Here is a 17,963-nt window from a genome sequence, read left to right as displayed (position 1 = left end):
CTTATCACTTATCAGGTACAAAGTATAAAATATATAAGTTACAATTATGTTATCGATAATTAAAAGTTCTTCGCCTCAGTTAGTCCGCTGAAATATGACATATTTTAATCTGTGAGCACGATGCATTCCTGGAGCCCACCGGACCCGACTTTCCACTGAGCGATGGCCAAGCTGGTGAAGATTTCCACCGAACAGCTTAACAACAACACTAACACTAACAGTCCAGCCCTCTCCTGCGAGTATTGTCCTAACCTCATTTTTAAAAAAACTGCTGATTTTGTCAAGTGAGTTTTTTTTTGTTTACTTTTTATTATTATTATTATTATTATTATTATTATTATTATTATTATTATTATTATTATTATTATTTATTTAGACTAATATAAAATTTGTCAGGTGCACTGAAGCGGGTTTCTTCACCAGATAATTAAGTATCAAGGTTGTACTCCAATTTACAGAGTGATCCATAATTAAACATCCTATTGTTTATCTAAAAAAATTTTTTTTTATATCAAATAAATATGAGACAAGATAAGAAGATTTTGTCTATGCTGACAAGGATATGTGCAGGAAATAATACTAAAATTACAAGACATCTGGCTATTTTTTGATACTCCAAGTGACACCTGACATTTTTTTAATGACATTAAATTTAGCTGTCACTTGACAATTTTTTTAATATTCTTCTAGGGGCTTCATGGGTTTATGGATTTATGGGTTCTCTTCCATTTTCAACAATTTTTTTTTTAATAGAAAAAATTAAATATTTTATTGAAACTTTTTATTTATTTATTCATACTCATTAAATGCCAAGGCAAAAGTATAATAGTAGAAGATTTAAGTAATTGTAAAAACCATAAAACTTAAGAAAAATATTAAAAGTTTGTTAATTAGCTTGAGTATGATTAAAAAAATTGTAGAATATATTGAGATTCTTGAGAAGTATGATTTTTATCAAAAGTATGTTTTGACAGATGTGTAAATTTAAAATGAGCATGTAAATTTGTTCATTTGTGCAGTAATAATTTAGAACTTTTTTTTTAAAACACGATTTTATTAAAAAAATTTATATAATTTTTTTTTATTGAAAAAAATTATCAGGTATCTTCAGTATAAATAGAAAAAAAAAATAGAAAAGTATTTTTATTAATTAAACATTTTACTAATAAAACTTTTAAATATTTGTTTTAATTAAGACATCGCTTATTATCTTCAATTTGATCTATTTCATATCAATAGTTATGATAAAAATTACTTTGATAAAATTCAAGATTTTGGGATTATTAAATTTTTTATAAAAATTTTCAAATTTTTTTTAATAAATAAATTCTACTCCTTGAAATTTCAAAAAAATATTTAGTAATTATTTTTAAGTGGGGTTCACCATTTTAATTTTCATTTTTTGAATGAAATTCCTATTTGATTTTATTGGCATATTTTTATTTAAAAAATAAATAAAAAAAATGAACAATTAAAAAAAAAAAGTTGGTTATCACAATTTTAATAAATTTTCAAAATAAATAAAAAATTGAGATATTATACATATTGAGTTAAAAAAAATGATTCAATATTATTTGACATGTTAATCAATAAAAATTTACTTCTATCTTTATATTTAATTTTTTGGAGCAAGAGAGAAATTTTCTCAAGACAAGAAAATTTACTTCTATCTTTATATTTAATTTTTTGGAGCAAGAGAGAAATTTTCTCAAGACAAGAAAATTTACTTCTATCAAAAAATAAATTTTCTTGGATCAAGAAAAGTATTTCTTAAAGCAAAAAAATTAATTTTTTTGGAATAAGTAAAATTTCTTGTCAAAAAAATAATTAAGAAGAAAAATATTTTCTTGATTCAAGTGAACTTTTTTTTCTGTGTAATAAAAAATAGGGTGGACCCCTGTTGTAATTAATGATTAAATATTTTTTTTAATAAATCAAAAAATAAATGAGATTTTTTTTTTCTTGAAGTATAATAAATTAAATCAATAATAATTATTTCAGACACTTGCGAGACTCCCACTGTTCAAAAGAAGGCGGCTCGTTCGTCTGCCACTATGGCTACAACTCAGTGTGTTCAAGCTTGCCACTGGAGGGAGTATCGGACAGCGATTACATAGCCCACGCAGGAAAGCACGCGGTGATGCAGCAGAGTGCGCTAAAAAACGGAGTGTCACCATCGGGAAACTACGCGCAGACAACGGGGATGTCAAAGCCGACGTGGACAGTGTATTCCGCGGCGGCGAACCTCCCAGCAGTCTTGAACGACCCAAAAAAAGGGAAGCAGGGGAACTTCCTGACCAAGACCTGGGGCGACGGATTCACAGAGCACGTGACCATCCCCAAGAGCCAGTACCTTCCTCCAGACGTCACTATCAATTATTTCGACGGGTACTTGAAAAAAATCGGCAGGAGGTACCGGAGACACTCGACCAGGTCCCAGACCTCGATAAACTCGAGCTCGTCGACCTCGTGCCAGGAGAGGGAGGAGTTTGACTTCTCGAGCATTCCCAGTATTTTTAGGAACCCCAATTTGGATCTGTCTAGTCGCGACACCTTTGAGAGTGTCTTTCCCTTCACTAAAGACGGCTTGCTGGCGAAGACCGAAATTTTTACCAATGATGTCATGCTTCAGGTCAGGTACTACCAGGAGAAGTTCAGCCACTACCTGGACATCGTTGAAGTGAGGATTGCTGAGCAAGTCGCCAGCAAGTCTCAGGCTTTCTTCCAAGCCATGACCTCACATGATGTCTTGATGGAGCAGCTCACTCAGACTATCAATATCTGCAAGGCTTTGAGGAGGAATATCAAAGACATTAATAGGAATTTTGTTGTTGATTCTTTGAATCTTTTGAGGTTGGTTTATTATTAAATTATTATTATTAAAAAATAAATAAAATTTTGCTTTATTAAATAATTACTTTTGTTAAATTGCACTGTATTTTCTTAACTATTGACCTTTTTAAAGATATAAGCTCATCCCGATGGTACACTCATCAAGAGCTTTCATTTGAGTACCCACATGCATTTTTGATATATTTTTCATATATACATATATATAATATATATAAATATATGAAATATATGAAAAATTGATGTGGGTACTCAAATGAAAGCTCTCGATGAGTGTAATCTAAAGATGAGCTTGTATCTTTAAAAATATCATCAGATAACAAGATGCAATGTAATTTCTTAATTATTGACATTTTTAAAAATATAAGCTCATTTCGATGTTACACTCATCGAGACCTTTTATTTGAGTACCCACATGGTATTTTTTATATATTTTATATATGAAGTATTTGTGAAATATATAAATATATGAAAAATTGATGTGGGTACTCAAATGAAATCTCTGGATAAATGTGACTTCGGGATGAGTTTATATCTTTGAAAATGTAAATAGTTCACAAGATACCAAGTTTAACTATAAAAACCCATTTTTTTATTTATTTGTTAAAAATTATAAATTAATTTTTAGAAACATTTTTTTCAAGTGAAGAAAAAACAAGAAATTCTTTTTATACGAATATTACTTGTTAGCTACTTTTTTTTTCATAATAAATAACAATTGCTGAAAAACATATGAAACATTGAAAAGGTACAAATTCAGTTTAAGACCTTTCCAATGATCCTAAATTAAATTTAAAAAATTTATTTTGATAAATAAATATCCCGTAAACAAATTTTTTTTTTTTATTAATTATATAGATTATGAAAAAATTAAGTAAAAAATTTTCATGACACTGAAATTAGCACACTTGAAAATTTTTCATTTTTTTTTTTTTTTTGAAAAATAAACTAGGCCTAAAAAATTATATTTATAATTTTTAAAATTTTCTAAATATACACATTTTTTTTAAATAAATTTTTGTTGCTATAATTTATTTGATAAAAAAATTATAAATAAATTCTTTAAAATATTTTTTTCAAATAAAAAAAAAAACAGTAATTTATTTTAATAAAAAAAAAAATAAATTATTGACTAATTATTTAAATGTTTCAGGCTAGAAAGAGCGCGATCAAATAGACTTCACGTTTACGAAAAATTAAAACTTATGGCGACTGTTCATCAGAGCCAACCAATGATCCAGTTGCTTCTTTCGACGCCGGATTACGTCGCAGCCCTTGACCTAATATCAACGACCCAAGAAATCCTGCACCAGGAACTCAACGGTATTCAGAGCTTCCGACACTTGAGTTCCCAGTTGACTGAAATGGAGAAGCTGGTCGACAAGATGCTTCACACCGAGTTCCAAAGGTACTCGACTGCCGATCTGAACCGGCCACTCACCGCTGACTATTCTGTTCTGGATGCTGTAAGTGTCAAAGATCAATTGTCACTTAATCAGTGGTTAATTTATTAATTTATTGAATATTTTATTGACAGGATAAATTGGTGTCAATAATATCGGGACTGCTGAGACAAAAGCACTTTCAATTCATTGATACTTACAAGGAAGAAAGCATTACGACAATCCGTGCTGTCACCAAGCAACGTATTATTGAAGCACTAGCTGCCAGTGATTGTTGTAGTGATCAACAAGCGGCTGCGTTAGAGGTCACTGGTTTGTCGTTGACTGAACGGTTGACCTTATTGTCGAGTACTATTCAATCTTTGACTAGTTTGTTGATGCGGATTAAGGTAATTGCTTTTTTTAAATAAGGTACAGTTAGTAATAAATCAATATAATGAGTTTAAGGAAGTCTTTTCGCTCCAGTTGAGTCACAACAACTGTAGTAGTCAATATTTGATAATTTAAAATAAAAAAACCCATAAAAATTCTTAAAATTTTTAAATTAATAGTATGAGTCATTAATCGTTGAAATTTTGAAAATTAAAAAAAAAAAATAATTAAAATTTTTTAATTTATAGAATTAAATATAAATATCAATTAAATTCAAAATTCTATAGACAATTTTATTAAAAATTTAATTTTAAATAAATTTTTCAAAATTTTTTTGGAAAAAAAATTTTCATTCATTTTAAAAAAATACAAATTTTTTGATAATATTAAAAGTTAAAATTTTAAATAAATTTTTCTAAATTTTTTTTTTTTTTAAATTTTTCTTCATTTTAAAAAAATACAAATTTTTTGCTAATATTAAAAATTAAAATTTTAAATAAATTTTCCCTCATTACCAAACATAAATAGTTTGTGAATTTGCTGTAAGATGGCGTTACGCAACCGGATATAGTACTACGTCACTCTCCCGCTAAAATTCAAATTTAAATAATTTTAAATTTTAAAATTACCAAAAATTAAGTATTGAAATATTTATTTCTTCATTTCGTCATAATAATTTTGATTAAAATGAAAAAAAAAAAAAAAAAAAAAAAAAAAAATTAGTAAAGTTATGAAAAATGCAACCTTTTTAATTATATTTGTTCTAGGCTGTGTACGAAGTAATGAGTGAAACAGCATCTTTATCCAGTGATAATGTAGATAGAAATAATATAGATAAATTATTAACAACCGAAGAATACTTACGGGTTAAGAATAAGCTTAATGATATGTTATCAACAATATGTGATTATTGTCATGAACGACTGGCGAGTCAACTACTTTCACCTTCTGTGTCTGCAAATAATGACCGAGAGAAGAATATAAATGAGTTTAACAAAGAATCTACTGTAGTAAATAGCAACAATAAGTTCAACAGCGACAAAGAGGCAATTTCGATACTCAAAGATGACAATTCATGGCTGAGTGACCGTGGCGCTACTGTCGCTCAGGTTTGCCAACTGGCGAGTATCATAGATGAATTTACCGATACCTGTGAATTGATATGCGGTAAACAGTGCACTGCGCTTCGTTCTGCCTTTAAAGTGAGTATTTTTAAATAATGAATTTTGTTAAATTGCACTGTATTTTCTTAACTATTGACATTTTTAAAGATATAAGCTCATAACAGCTCAAAAAAAAAAATTATTAAAAGATCGCTCAAAATTTTTTTAAATTTCAAAAATCGTGGTGTATTTTTATCTATTATTGTCCTAAAAAAAAAAAAAATGTAAGGAATTTTAATTTGAATATTAAAAGGTCGCTAAAAAAAAATCTAAAGTAATGCACTAATAAATAAAAAAAAAAAAAAAAAAAAAATTATGAGCGACCTTTAAAAATTTTAATTTTGAACTGAAACTTTCAGAAACTTATTTTTTTTTTTGGTCTATAAAATTATACCGTAACGAGAAAAAAATTATAAAAAAAAAAAAAAAATAGATTTTTGACGATTTTTGAAATTTAAACAAATTTGGCGCGACCTTTGCAATGACACTAAATTTAAACTGAAAAAAACCGATTTTATTATATGACTATCCTGAACACAAAATTTTTTTTTATTCTCCCAATAATATAAATGATATTGATAATATTTATTTTCTTTGTAGATACACGCCAGTAAATTTGTACAGAAATTCCACAATGAAAGGAAACAAAAACTTAGTCAACTCCTAGATACCGAAATGTGGAAGCAAGCTGACATTCCACGAGACTTTCAGATATTAATAGACCGCGTTCATCAGTTTAAAAAATTTCCCAAAGAATTATTATCTGTAAAAATTAATAGTAATAATATTAACGATTGTCCTAGTGGACTTAGTGATGTAAAAAATTTTTTAACTATCGATAATGAACAATTTGCTGTTGTCAGTTCTGTTATTATGCTTGTACAAATGATTGATGAGTATTGTTGGTAAGTTATTATAAATTTTATTTTATTATAATTAACTTAATTATTTTAAATTAATAAAATATTTTTTTTTTTTTAAATAGTATAGCTACTGAATTGCAAGTCTTGTCGGGGAGTATAGGACGTTATTTAGCAGAGTTACTTCGTCATTACAACTCGCGGTGTTGCCAATTGGTGCTAGGCGCTGGTGCGATGCAAGCCGCGGGATTGAAAACTATTACCAGCACGATTTTAGTGCTTGCCAGTCGTAGCTTGAAGCTTTTATTGTGGTGTATGCCATTTGTTAAGTCGCATTTCCAAGGTACGGTTTTTTTAATATATTAATAGAAAAATTACATTAATTTAATATCACTAAAAATTTTTGGTTAAATGATAGAAAAATTTATTTGGAGTATCTTAAAATTTTCGTTCGAAAAAAAAATTGTACACGGAAAAAAGTAAACTAAAATTCACTCGGATTCTGGTTAATTTTTATAGTTTAAAAAATATTTAATTATTACAAAGTTATTAACAATCTCGTAGAGCAATAGAAAAAATTTTCTCCTCCATGGTCGGTTCGATAACTCAAAAACGGATCATCTGAAAATAAAAACCCAAATTATTTTTTAATCTTTTTTAATTTTAAAGGAATTTTGAAAATTTTAATTTAAAAAAAAATGGCGACTGATTAAAAATTTTCTCACTATTCTCAGTGCTTTTTTTTTTTTTTTTTTTTTTTAACTCGACTAAAAAAATCTTTAAAATAGAAATTTTTTAAAACTATGAAAGGGGAAAATTTTTCTAGTGTTCTACGAGATTGTTAATAACTTCGTAATAATTAAATATTTTTTAATAAAAATTTAAGGTAATAATCTTTAATAATCTTTAAATACCCTTAATAAAATAAAATAAATCCGATCCCCAAATTCCTTTATTTTCTGTGTCAAAAAAATTCCCGAAAATTACCTCTTTTTTTTTTATCGTCACAATGATGTTCCCCCTTAAATTTAATTAATATAAAAAATTTTTAAGTTATTAAATGTCTGTTACATTCAGTATAATTTTCTATTTGTGTAATTGATAGAGAGATCACCGAGACTATCTTTGAATTTTTCAGAATTAGCAAATTCTACCCGCGGGCCAGGTTTAGGAGGAACTGTCGGAGGAACAGGTGGGGTGGCGCTGCTGGATAGCGTGGAACGCGATGTTCGCGCGCACATTAGAGAAATAGAGGGCAAGATCTTGACAATCGTTGACAATTTAGTAGGTGGACAGATTTCTATTTGGGACGCGCGTCCTCCAGTGCCCTCACAGTCATTCCGAAATATTTCCAGGTACTTGATATAAATTTTGTTAAAAAATTTTAGAGGTTAAAGTTCATATTAAGGACGAATTAAAAAATACTACTTGTGATATTAATTGCAGACACTTAGTAAAATTACACGAAGCAGTTTCCGGAATCTTACCAGCAGCAGACGTCCAGTCGCTCTACCGGACGGTAAACAGCTCCTTCAAGGAAAAACTACGGGAACAATTATTCAAAATGAACATTGTAAATAATGGCGGGCCCCAACACGGGGTCGTAATTTCCGAGCTGACCTTTTATCTTGAGGCATTAAGAAACCTTAAGGTCCTGCCTTACGACGAGCTAAGCGACGATTGGATGGCAGACATTTGGACCAGATAACATGCAGAGCGTGTTATCTATTGCCTCCTGGATGCCATGCACCAACTTTACCGTGGAACTTGATTCACTATGAAGACTTTACAACTTTTTTATTCCACGTTTTTAATTATTTATTTGTACTTTATAATGTAAATTTTCATGTGTGCAATTTAACGGGGTATTAACAATATCGCGTTATTTGTTATAACGTATTTATTAATTAAATGCCTGATTGAATTTATTTTTGTGTTTAATTACTGGCCTTGTATTCTACGAAAAATAATGTGCGCTCGCTATCTAAAAAAAAAAAAATTTTTTTTTTTTAGATAGTAGCTAGTATAATCCAGATTATAATGAGTATAATCCAGATTATAATGAGTATAATCCAGATATCACGCAGTATAATCTAGATTACAATGAGTATAATCCAGAATATATCATTTTTTCAAAAATTGTGATATTCAACTTTTTTCCTTTTTTAATTTATAAATTTTTTTTTTTAATTTTTGAAAATTGTGGTAGTCAATTTTTTTTTAAATTGTGAATTTTTTTTTTTTTTTTAAATATATCAATCAAATCAAATAGAAATTTCGTTCAAAAAAATATAAATTAAAATAGTGACTCCACTTGAAAATATTTACTAAAAATTTTTCAACCCTAAATTATCGGAAAAATTGTGCTAAAACAATCTTTGAATATTTTCTATTTACGTATTGTATTGAACTTTTTAAAAATACATAAATAATCATGGAATGAATATTTTTGAAATTTTCTCAAAAATGTTAATTAATTTAAAAATTAATTTTAAGATGCACAACAAAAGTATTTCTACGTATCATTTTTTTAGAGACATTCATTACACTAGGAGGGTATTTGAATCTCCTTAAATGCAGCCATTAGACTGTTACTTTCATGCAACTTTCTCTTCAGATATTTTCATCAGGGAAAGTAATAATAATATAAACAAAAAAAAAAAAAAAAAAAAAAACTAACACCGAGAAATCGAGTAAAACTCGTTTTTAAATGCATATAATTTTTTTTTTCTCTGAGCAAAAGATCAACTTGTTGCAGTTGCATTCCAAGTAATTGCACGGTGAACATCGCTCGGGATATCAAAAAAAATAAATTGTATTTTTCTTAAATGGAGTTGAAATTCACAACTGTTGAAGGCAAAGTCGGCAAAACGCTGGACCGCATGTTTGGGGTGCAAACAAGTTTTTTGCGCGTTGAACCGGGTAATTGTTTACTGCCGCCTCAGTATGTTACCCTGGGAAAGAAGATTCGTGACATGGAGATATATCCAGATGACGTTTGGATGGTTTCTTATCCACGAACAGGTTGAGTATTTAATTAATTGGTAATTATTTTAATAATTACAATAATTATGATTAATTTTTTACAGGAAGTCATTGGGCCCAAGAAATGGTTTGGTGCATCGGAAACGACCTTGATTTTGAAAAAGCTAAAGTTCCTTTGTTAATTCGGAATCCTTTGTTAGAGTAAGAAGATAATTTATATATATTTTTTTTTTATAAATTATTATTATTGGTGAAATAATTTGTATTTTTTACTTACAGATCATCGGCGTTGATGGTGACAGGAAAATACGTGGATTTTTTTTCTCAGTTCGGAAATTCCGTGGAGAATGTTGAGAAAACAGCTAGACCGCGTTATGTAAAAACGCACTTACCATGGGAATTATTGCCTCAGCAGATAAAATCTAAAAAACCAAAAGTATGAATTTAATTAATATTTTTTAAATAATTGTAAAAGATATTGAAATTGAGAGACATTTGATCATTTTTAGAACTTTTTTGACAAATAAATTATAAAGAGAAACATTTTACAATTAGAAGCCCAAAAAATGATATCGATAACGGGGCGCATTTATGATAAAAAATGTCGTGAAAGAAAAAAATAAAAATTTTGATACCATTGTACCTTCAAAAGTTGGAAAAAATTTTGGCTCTCATATTTTTGGATAAAATTTCTATTTTATCTATTTTGATATTTTTTTTTTTAAGTACATAAAAAAATGAACAATTTAAAAAAAAAGTTGAATGTCTCAATTTTCTAAAAAATTCATAATTACCTTTTTTCTTGAAATTTTTCATTTTTTTATGTCTTTTTTAAATAAAGACATATCAATAAACTCAAGTAGGAATTTCGTTCAAAAAATGAAAATTAAAATGGTTGACCCCACTGATAAATATTTACCTTTTTTTCATAAAAATACCCAAAATTTGGATTTTTAGAAATTTTACCAAAAAAAAAAAAAAAAAAAGTGAAATTTTTAATTTTTTTAAAAAATTTAATAATCATGAGAATCAATTCAGCAGATACTAATTAATTAAAAAAATTTTTTTAACAAATAAATTATAGGAAAAAAAAAAATAAGAACAAAAAATTGACATCTAGAAAATTGAAAATTGAAAATTGACATCTAGAAAAATAAAAAAATTATAATAGTGACAACTAACTTTAATGTCATTGAATAATCTCAAAATCTTTAATTTTATCAAAATAATTTATGACACTGAAGTTGACAGACATTACAAATTTTTTTAGAATTTTATAACAATTAAATTGTTATGAAAAAAAATTTATTAAAAAAATTTTACATGTTAAAATTAAAGAAAATTATCAGAGAAAATTTTTTATTGAAAAAATTTCACGTAAAAAACTTCAAAAACTATAAGAACAATTTTTTATAAATATCTTTTTAGTTGTAATTTAATTAATAAAAAAAATAAAAAATTTTTAAACATTCTGCTAACTTCAGTTTCATATTTATTATGAATAATATAATTTATATAATTTTTATTATGATTATTGATATGAAATAGATAAAATTAAAGATAATAAGCGAATTATAATAGTATAACAAGTGATTAATTACAATTTTTTAGGTTATATACGTGACAAGAAACCCAAAAGACACATGCGTCAGTTTGTTCCATTATTTAAAATTAATGCATGATTACAATGGAACATTTGAAGAACTTGCTGAGTTATTTATCAATGACACTGGTAATAAAAAATTAATAATTAATAATGATATTAATTGTTTAAGTACTTACAAAAAATTTTTTAGCTCCAATGAATCCATTTTGGCAGCACGTTCTCTCGTTCTGGAACCGCAGGAACGAAGAAAATATTCTGTTCCTCACTTACGAAGAAATGAAGCGCGACCAAATTACCGCGATACATAAAACAGCTGATTTTTTGGGTAAATCACTGACTGAAGAACAGGTTAGAGCGCTTGCAAGTCATTTGGAGTTTTCTAAAATGGCCGCCAATCCCGCCATTAATCTAGAAGCGGTTTTGGCGAATGGAAATAAAAATGTAGAAACTTCTAATGGAAATGGTGAAAAATGTGAGAATAAAAATGAAACAGATAAATTTATTCGGAAAGGAAAAATCGGAGATTGGAAAAATCATATGAATGAAGAGGTGACAAGGAAATTTGATCTTTGGGCGGAAAATAATTTTAAAAATACGGGGCTTGAGTTTGATTATGGAGATGACTGAGTTTTCAAAAGTGCCAACTTTATTATATAATTTTAAGAAAATAAATATGTTTATTAAATTTTATTAGAAGTAAGTTTTTATAAAATTAAGAATTTTTGTATTTTATTTAATGTGGTGATTAAAAAATTTTAATTTTTTAATTAATTTTTTGTAAGTAAAATTATTTTTTTTTAATTTTGACGGTTGGTACTTGTTAAAAAAATTTCAATTTAAATTATGAGATGAAATTTTTACTTAAAAAAAAAAAATTGACATGTAGAAATTTTAATAAATTAAAAATACAACTTCTTAAAAATAATTTTTTGGAGCAAATTTTTTTGTTAAATAAAATCAAAAAATCGATACTGCTGAAGTTAGCCGTCAACTGTCAATTTTAAAATAATTTTTATGTCTGCGAACTTCAGTGTCATAAAAATTGTGTAAATTTAATGACAATTAAGTTAGCCGACATTTAAAAATTTTTAGAATTTTTTTTAAGTGAAAAAATTATTACAAAAAAATAGAAAATAAAAATTCATTTGTAAAAAATTTAAAAAATTGCAATTTTTATTTTGTTATTTTTTTGTTTTAATTTAATTATTGAAAAAAAATTTAAAACGTCGGCTAACTTTAGTATTATAATTAAATGTCATATTTAGTAATTAAAAATTTTTATTGAAATTTTAAAAATATTCTTAATCATAACACATGACAACTGCTGCCAGTATTATTACAAAATCCTAACCTAAAAGCTCCTAGTAGTCCACGTGATTCCAAGTAAAGAGTTGATGTTTACTCCTAAATAATAAAAACATAAATTTTAAAACAATTGTTATTAATTAAAAAATTAAACAAAAATTTTATCACTATGGGAATTAAATTACCAAAGTCAGTTGTTTTTGGTAGTGCGGCTTGCACTTTAGTCGGCACTCTTTACATAATCAAGTAAGTTTTTATTTTTAATTTTATTATTATTGATAATATTAAAATTAGCAGACATTTGACAATTTTTGACTTTTCTATCAATAAAAAAATATTAAAAAAGAAAGAACTTAAAATTTTTCAAACTTCCTATATGTCAAATTTTTGCAAATAAAAAAAAATAAAAAATTTTTAGACATTTAATTTTCGGCTAATTTAATTTTGTTATGATTGTATTGTAATTGATTGAGTTTATGATTAATAATTACATTTTGTTTTTTTAGGGACAAGCTTGCTGGAAAAGCTTATGAAGGCACAGAAAAATTAACAGATAAAGTTGTAATTGTGACAGGAGCTAACACTGGAATTGGTAAAGAAGTGACTCGTGATTTGGCAAAGCGAGATGCTAAAATTGTAATGGCATGTCGAGATCTAGGTAAATGTGAAAAGGTAATTTTTATTAGTAAGTATTATTTTTGCAAGTTTTTCCAAAAAAAAAAAAAAAAAAAAAAAAAAAAAAAAATTGGATTTTTTATAGTAAAAGTTTTATTTGAAAAAAATTTAGATAAATTTCTTTAAAAATAAAAATTTTTTTCCGGTTATTTTTTTTTTATTTAAGAGCTAAGCAAGATATCAAAAATTTTTATTTTTAATATTCAAGAAAATAAAATTAGACATCTGACAATTGTCAGGAAATTTTTTATTGAAAAAAAAATTTTTTTTGAATGGAGATTTTAAAAACTACAAGTGCAATTTTTTAAAAATATTTTTTTAGTTCGAATTTGATGAAAAAAAAAAAATTTAACGTTTGCCGTGAAAACACTCCTAAAAAATTTTCAATTTTTATTAAACTTTCAAATTAAAAAAAAAAATTATGTTTTTTTTATTAATTAAATTAAAACTGAAAAAATACTTTGAAAAATTTTCTACATGTGCAAATTTTTTTTTTTAATTTTTAAAAATTATTTTTCAATAAATAAAATTATAAAAATTTTCAAATGTCGGTTAATTTGATTATTTAATTTCAAAAATTTTTACATCCCAATTTTTTTGCCATTATTTATTTATTAAATTCGATTTTTATTGTCACTAAAAATTTTATTTTTTACTTAAATCAATAAAATTTAATTAATGAAAATGAATTCCAGACCAGAAAAGAAATCGTGCTGGAAACAAAGAACAAGTTTATTTACTGCCGACTGTGTGATTTAGCGTCCCAATCAAGTATCAGAGAGTTTGTAAAAGCCTTCAACGAGGAGCACGACCGACTGGACATTCTGATAAACAACGCTGGAGTGATGAGATGTCCGAAGAGCGTCACCAAGGACGGTATTGAAACCCAGCTGGGAGTGAACCACATGGGCCACTTTCTGCTGACTAATTTACTTCTGGACAAGCTCAAATCCTCGGCGCCTTCGAGGGTGGTTGTGGTCGCTAGTGCGGCTCATCGACGAGGAAAAATAAAGGTTGAGGACTTGAATAGCGAGCAAAGTTATGAAGCTGGAGACGCGTACTCTCAAAGCAAGCTCGCTAATGTGTTATTTGCCAAGGAACTGGCCAAGAAGTTGGCTGGTACAGGAGTTGCTGTCAACTCGGTGCATCCTGGATTGGTGGACACTGAAATTATGAGACACATGAGCTTCACTAAGAGCACTATAGCGTCTGTGATGATAAAACCTTTCTTTTGGCTGTTTATCAAGACTCCGAAACAGGGAGCTCAGGCTGTTTTAAATGCTGCTTTGAATCCTGAACTTCAGAAATTATCTGGAGTTTATTTGAGGTTATTATTGTTATATAAATTTTATTATCGACAAAATATTCTATTGGTCTATTGAAATTTTATTATTAATAGAAAATTTTAATAATCTATTGAAATTCCATTGTGAGAAAATTCTATTCATCAATCAAAATTTTATTTTTAATATTTTTATTTATCCATTAAAATTCCATTATCAATAGAAACATCTATTAATCTATTAAAATTCTATTATTAATAGAAAACTTCAATATTATAAAATTTCGTTGATTCATTAAAATTCTATTAATAATATAAAATTCTATTGATCCATTGAAATTTAATTGTGAGAAAATTAATTTAATTTTAAATTAATAAATTAGTTTTTTAATAGAAATTTTATGAATCATTAACATTCCATTGTCAATAAAAAATTTCATTAATCCATTAAAATTCTATTATTAATAGAAAATTCTATTAATCTATTGAAATTTCATTGTTAGAAAATTTGATTGATCCATTAAAATTTTATTTTTAATAGAAAATTCTATTCATCTATTAAAATTCCATTGATAATAGAAAATTCCATTAATCTATTAAAATTCTATTGTTAAAAAATTTAGTGACCTTTTAAAATTCCATTATTAATATATAAATAGATAAATTTATATATATTCTGTTATTGATAGAATTATTATTAATAGTCCATTTATCTATTAAATTTCGATTTTAAATAGAAATTTTAATGTCACATATAAAGTCATTATTTTTATTATTATTATTAAAATTTAAATAATTTTTTTTTTTTCAGTCAATTTGATATTATCAAAGAAGAAGATGAAACAGAAGAAGTTAAAAACACTAAATTAGCTGAGTGGCTTTGGGTTACCAGCACCAAGTGGAGTAAATTATAAAATAAAATCGAGTATTTTATTTAAAATAGATTTTATGTAAATATTTACTTTTAAAATAATTAATATGTATAATAAACTATTTATAACTCTTTATTATTAATTATTTTCAGTTTATGTAGGTTTTTACACCCCCATTCTTATGCATATCCGACAGAATTATATATGTATATATTCTCTACTACATATCTAAATATGTGTAAGTATATTTACACTCAAGAAAATGTACGAGCAACCGTCGGTGATCTTGCATTTGCTGAAAGTAAAACAATAATTTAAATATTAATACAAATAATAAATATTAAATTAAGTGTTTGTTAAGATTTAAATAGTTTTTTTTTTTTTTTTTTTTTTTTTTTTTTTTTATAAAATTAAACAAAGTTACTTACAGTTGGTTTAGTTTTTTGACAGTGGTAAGAAATTTTTAGGTTATATATTACTTGTTATTTTTTAGAGCTGTTAATTTTTTTTATTATTGTCAATTTTTTTTAGTTACATTTATATTTTTAAAATAACATTAATTTTTAAAAAAATTTTAGTTTGTAAAATTAATTATAAAAATAATTAGAATTGAAAATAAATAAACGTTTGACAGACGTTTTGTATTTTTCTATTAAATTTAGCTGTCACTTGATAATTTTTTAATTTTTTTAACAAACAAATTTGTTAAAAAAAAATATTTGTAATAAATTGCATTTGTAATTTTTTTAAAATTTCTGAAAAGTTAATTTTTTTAATAATTTTTTTTTTCTATAATTTATTTGTTAGAAAAATTTTTAAAATTATCAAATATCTGCTAAATTAACTTTTATAAATTTATTACAAGTTTTTTATTTTTTAAAAAATATCTGTAATTGCTTTGTTGACTAAAAATGACAATTTTCTATGAAATTAATTTTTATTACTAAAAAAAAATATTAAAAAAAAAAAAAACATTTAAAAAAGAAAAAAAAATATTTTTATAAAAAAATAATTTAAAAAAAAACATTTTTAAAAGATATTTAAAAAAAATTTTTTTTTTTTTTGTTTGTAAAATTAATTTTTATATTTCAGGTTAAAAATGAAGACCAATTACATTTCATCCGACAAAATAGTCGAAAAACAAGTACTAACCCACGGAAGTATAATAAATAAGCCCGAAGAAAAATCAATTTGTCATTTAAAAATCTCCGAAATAAAAATTCTAGAGCACTTAAATGTCGAACTGAATTCTAACCTCCTAGAACCTGGAGAAAAAATTCTGGTGATTGGTGAAGCAGATTCCGAGGTCAACCGGCAAATAGAACGCGCCGTAAGATGGATGGGCGAAGGTGAAACTTCTCTAGTAAGAATAAACCTACCCTGCCCCCTAGCGGTGGAACTAAAAATTACTTTAGCCAACCACGAGGAATACAAGCTGATCTGGGACTGGACGCCGGAAGAAAAGTTCGAGGTTGCTGCGCAGTACAAGGAACGCGGCCTGAAGCTGATGCAGGAAAATAGAATCAAGGACGCGTTTGTTCGCTTCAGCAAAGCCGTCAGCTTGATCATCACCTTGGAACCGATTACGGACCTGCAGCTCCCTCTGGAGTTGGAACGGAAAATTGATAAACTGAGAACCAGTTTGTACAACAACATGGCGATGTGCCAGCTGAAACACGAGAACTTTGAACATACTATTTCACTTTGTTCCAAAGTTCTGGCTAGGGACAAGAATAACGTCAGGGCGATGTACCGAAGAGGATGTGCTTTTGCGGGGGTGAAAAATATTGAAAGTGCGTTGTTTGACTTTCAGAGGGCAGCACACATCGAGCCCAACAATGGGTTAGTTTGGAAGAAAATGGTGGTTTATAGCAAACTTTGGGAGGAAGCTACCAAAAAAAGTGATAATTTGTTGAAGAAAATGTTTAAAATTTAATAATTTTGGTTATAAAATTAAACTTCTCTTTTTTTTATTTAATTTTGTTTCTTTTTTTTAATAGAAACATTCAAGGGATCCATCAGAATAAATTGTTAACCTCTATGATTCACTAAAAACTATTATATCTTCTCAATAACAAAACTTATCAATGTAATTCTTTTTTTAATCAATTTTTGGGCCTAAAATACAGGTTTCTACAAAAAATTACTTTAATACCACTGATAGTTTTTTTTATAATTGCTAAAATAAGTCTAAATATGGCAGGAATTAATGGCGGCCATTTTGAACAGTATTGAAGACAGTTCAGTTTGGCGGTAAATTTAAAAATGTAATTTTTTTTTAAATTTTATACAAAATAAAATAAAAATAATTTTTTTTTCAATTACTCAATTAAAAAAAAAAAAAAATTAAATTTACTGACAGAGTGAAAAAAAAATTGATAGTAGGTACTAAGGAACCATTAGAACATAAACAATTAGGTTAATAAATTGTTAACCTCTATGATTCACTAAAAACTATTATATCTTCTTAATAACAAAACTGATCAATGTAATTCTTTTTATAATCGATTTTTGGGCCTTAAATACAGGTTTCTACAAAAAAGTACTTTAATATCTCTGATAGTTTTATTATAATTGTCAAAATAATTCT

At 26.5% G+C, this 17,963-nt stretch overlaps 5 protein-coding genes across 7 annotated transcripts in view; 4 read left to right on the top strand and 1 right to left on the bottom strand.

Annotated features, from left to right (window-relative positions):
* The window catches only part of Dredd (Caspase-8 Dredd), a 31,720-nt gene extending 21,697 nt beyond the window's left edge, over window positions 1-10,023 (bottom strand). The window contains exon 1 of the mRNA XM_074259050.1: window positions 9,911-10,023. The gene's annotated coding sequence lies outside the window, so the exon portion shown is untranslated. The remainder of the gene's footprint in view (window positions 1-9,910) is intronic.
* On the top strand, window positions 22-8,576 carry Scat (VPS54 subunit of GARP complex scat). Its single transcript, XM_074259044.1, has 9 exons — window positions 22-284; window positions 2,002-2,853; window positions 4,004-4,316; window positions 4,388-4,642; window positions 5,393-5,827; window positions 6,389-6,693; window positions 6,774-6,991; window positions 7,787-8,003; window positions 8,095-8,576. The coding sequence occupies exons 1-9, from the start codon at window positions 163-165 to the stop codon at window positions 8,354-8,356; spliced, it is 2,979 nt and encodes a 992-aa protein (XP_074115145.1). The 5' UTR covers window positions 22-162; the 3' UTR covers window positions 8,357-8,576.
* Window positions 8,715-12,006, top strand: St2 (Sulfotransferase 2). The gene is made up of 5 exons (XM_074259053.1): window positions 8,715-9,672; window positions 9,738-9,834; window positions 9,913-10,069; window positions 11,245-11,365; window positions 11,430-12,006. Exons 1-5 carry the CDS (start codon window positions 9,477-9,479, stop codon window positions 11,864-11,866), a joined length of 1,008 nt encoding a protein of 335 aa, XP_074115154.1. The 5' UTR covers window positions 8,715-9,476; the 3' UTR covers window positions 11,867-12,006.
* A 559-nt stretch (window positions 12,007-12,565) lies between these two features.
* Window positions 12,566-15,628, top strand: LOC141537974 (retinol dehydrogenase 13). 2 transcript variants are annotated; one of them, XM_074259205.1, is made up of 5 exons: window positions 12,566-12,790; window positions 13,051-13,216; window positions 13,915-14,546; window positions 15,313-15,451; window positions 15,526-15,628. In XM_074259205.1, the coding sequence occupies exons 1-4, from the start codon at window positions 12,714-12,716 to the stop codon at window positions 15,413-15,415; spliced, it is 978 nt and encodes a 325-aa protein (XP_074115306.1). In that variant the 5' UTR covers window positions 12,566-12,713; the 3' UTR covers window positions 15,416-15,451; window positions 15,526-15,628. The 2 variants fall into 2 exon arrangements, with proteins under 2 accessions (XP_074115306.1, XP_074115305.1); XM_074259204.1 differs by lacking the exon at window positions 15,526-15,628 and having other exon boundaries at window positions 15,313-15,518.
* Window positions 15,578-17,519, top strand: LOC141537975 (peptidyl-prolyl cis-trans isomerase FKBP4). 2 transcript variants are annotated; one of them, XM_074259207.1, is made up of 2 exons: window positions 15,578-15,674; window positions 16,466-17,519. In XM_074259207.1, the coding sequence occupies exon 2, from the start codon at window positions 16,473-16,475 to the stop codon at window positions 17,307-17,309; it is 837 nt and encodes a 278-aa protein (XP_074115308.1). In that variant the 5' UTR covers window positions 15,578-15,674; window positions 16,466-16,472; the 3' UTR covers window positions 17,310-17,519. The 2 variants fall into 2 exon arrangements, with proteins under 2 accessions (XP_074115308.1, XP_074115307.1); XM_074259206.1 differs by lacking the exon at window positions 15,578-15,674 and adding an exon at window positions 15,696-15,825.
* Window positions 17,520-17,963: the final 444 nt, after the last annotated feature.

This window comes from Cotesia typhae, unplaced genomic scaffold (assembly GCF_013202065.1).
Source record: "Cotesia typhae breed Kobodo isofemale line unplaced genomic scaffold, CoteBio_Ctyphae contig_20, whole genome shotgun sequence".
In the NCBI taxonomy this organism is placed as follows: domain Eukaryota; kingdom Metazoa; phylum Arthropoda; class Insecta; order Hymenoptera; family Braconidae; genus Cotesia; species Cotesia typhae.
This window is presented reverse-complemented; position numbering and strand designations above follow the sequence as displayed.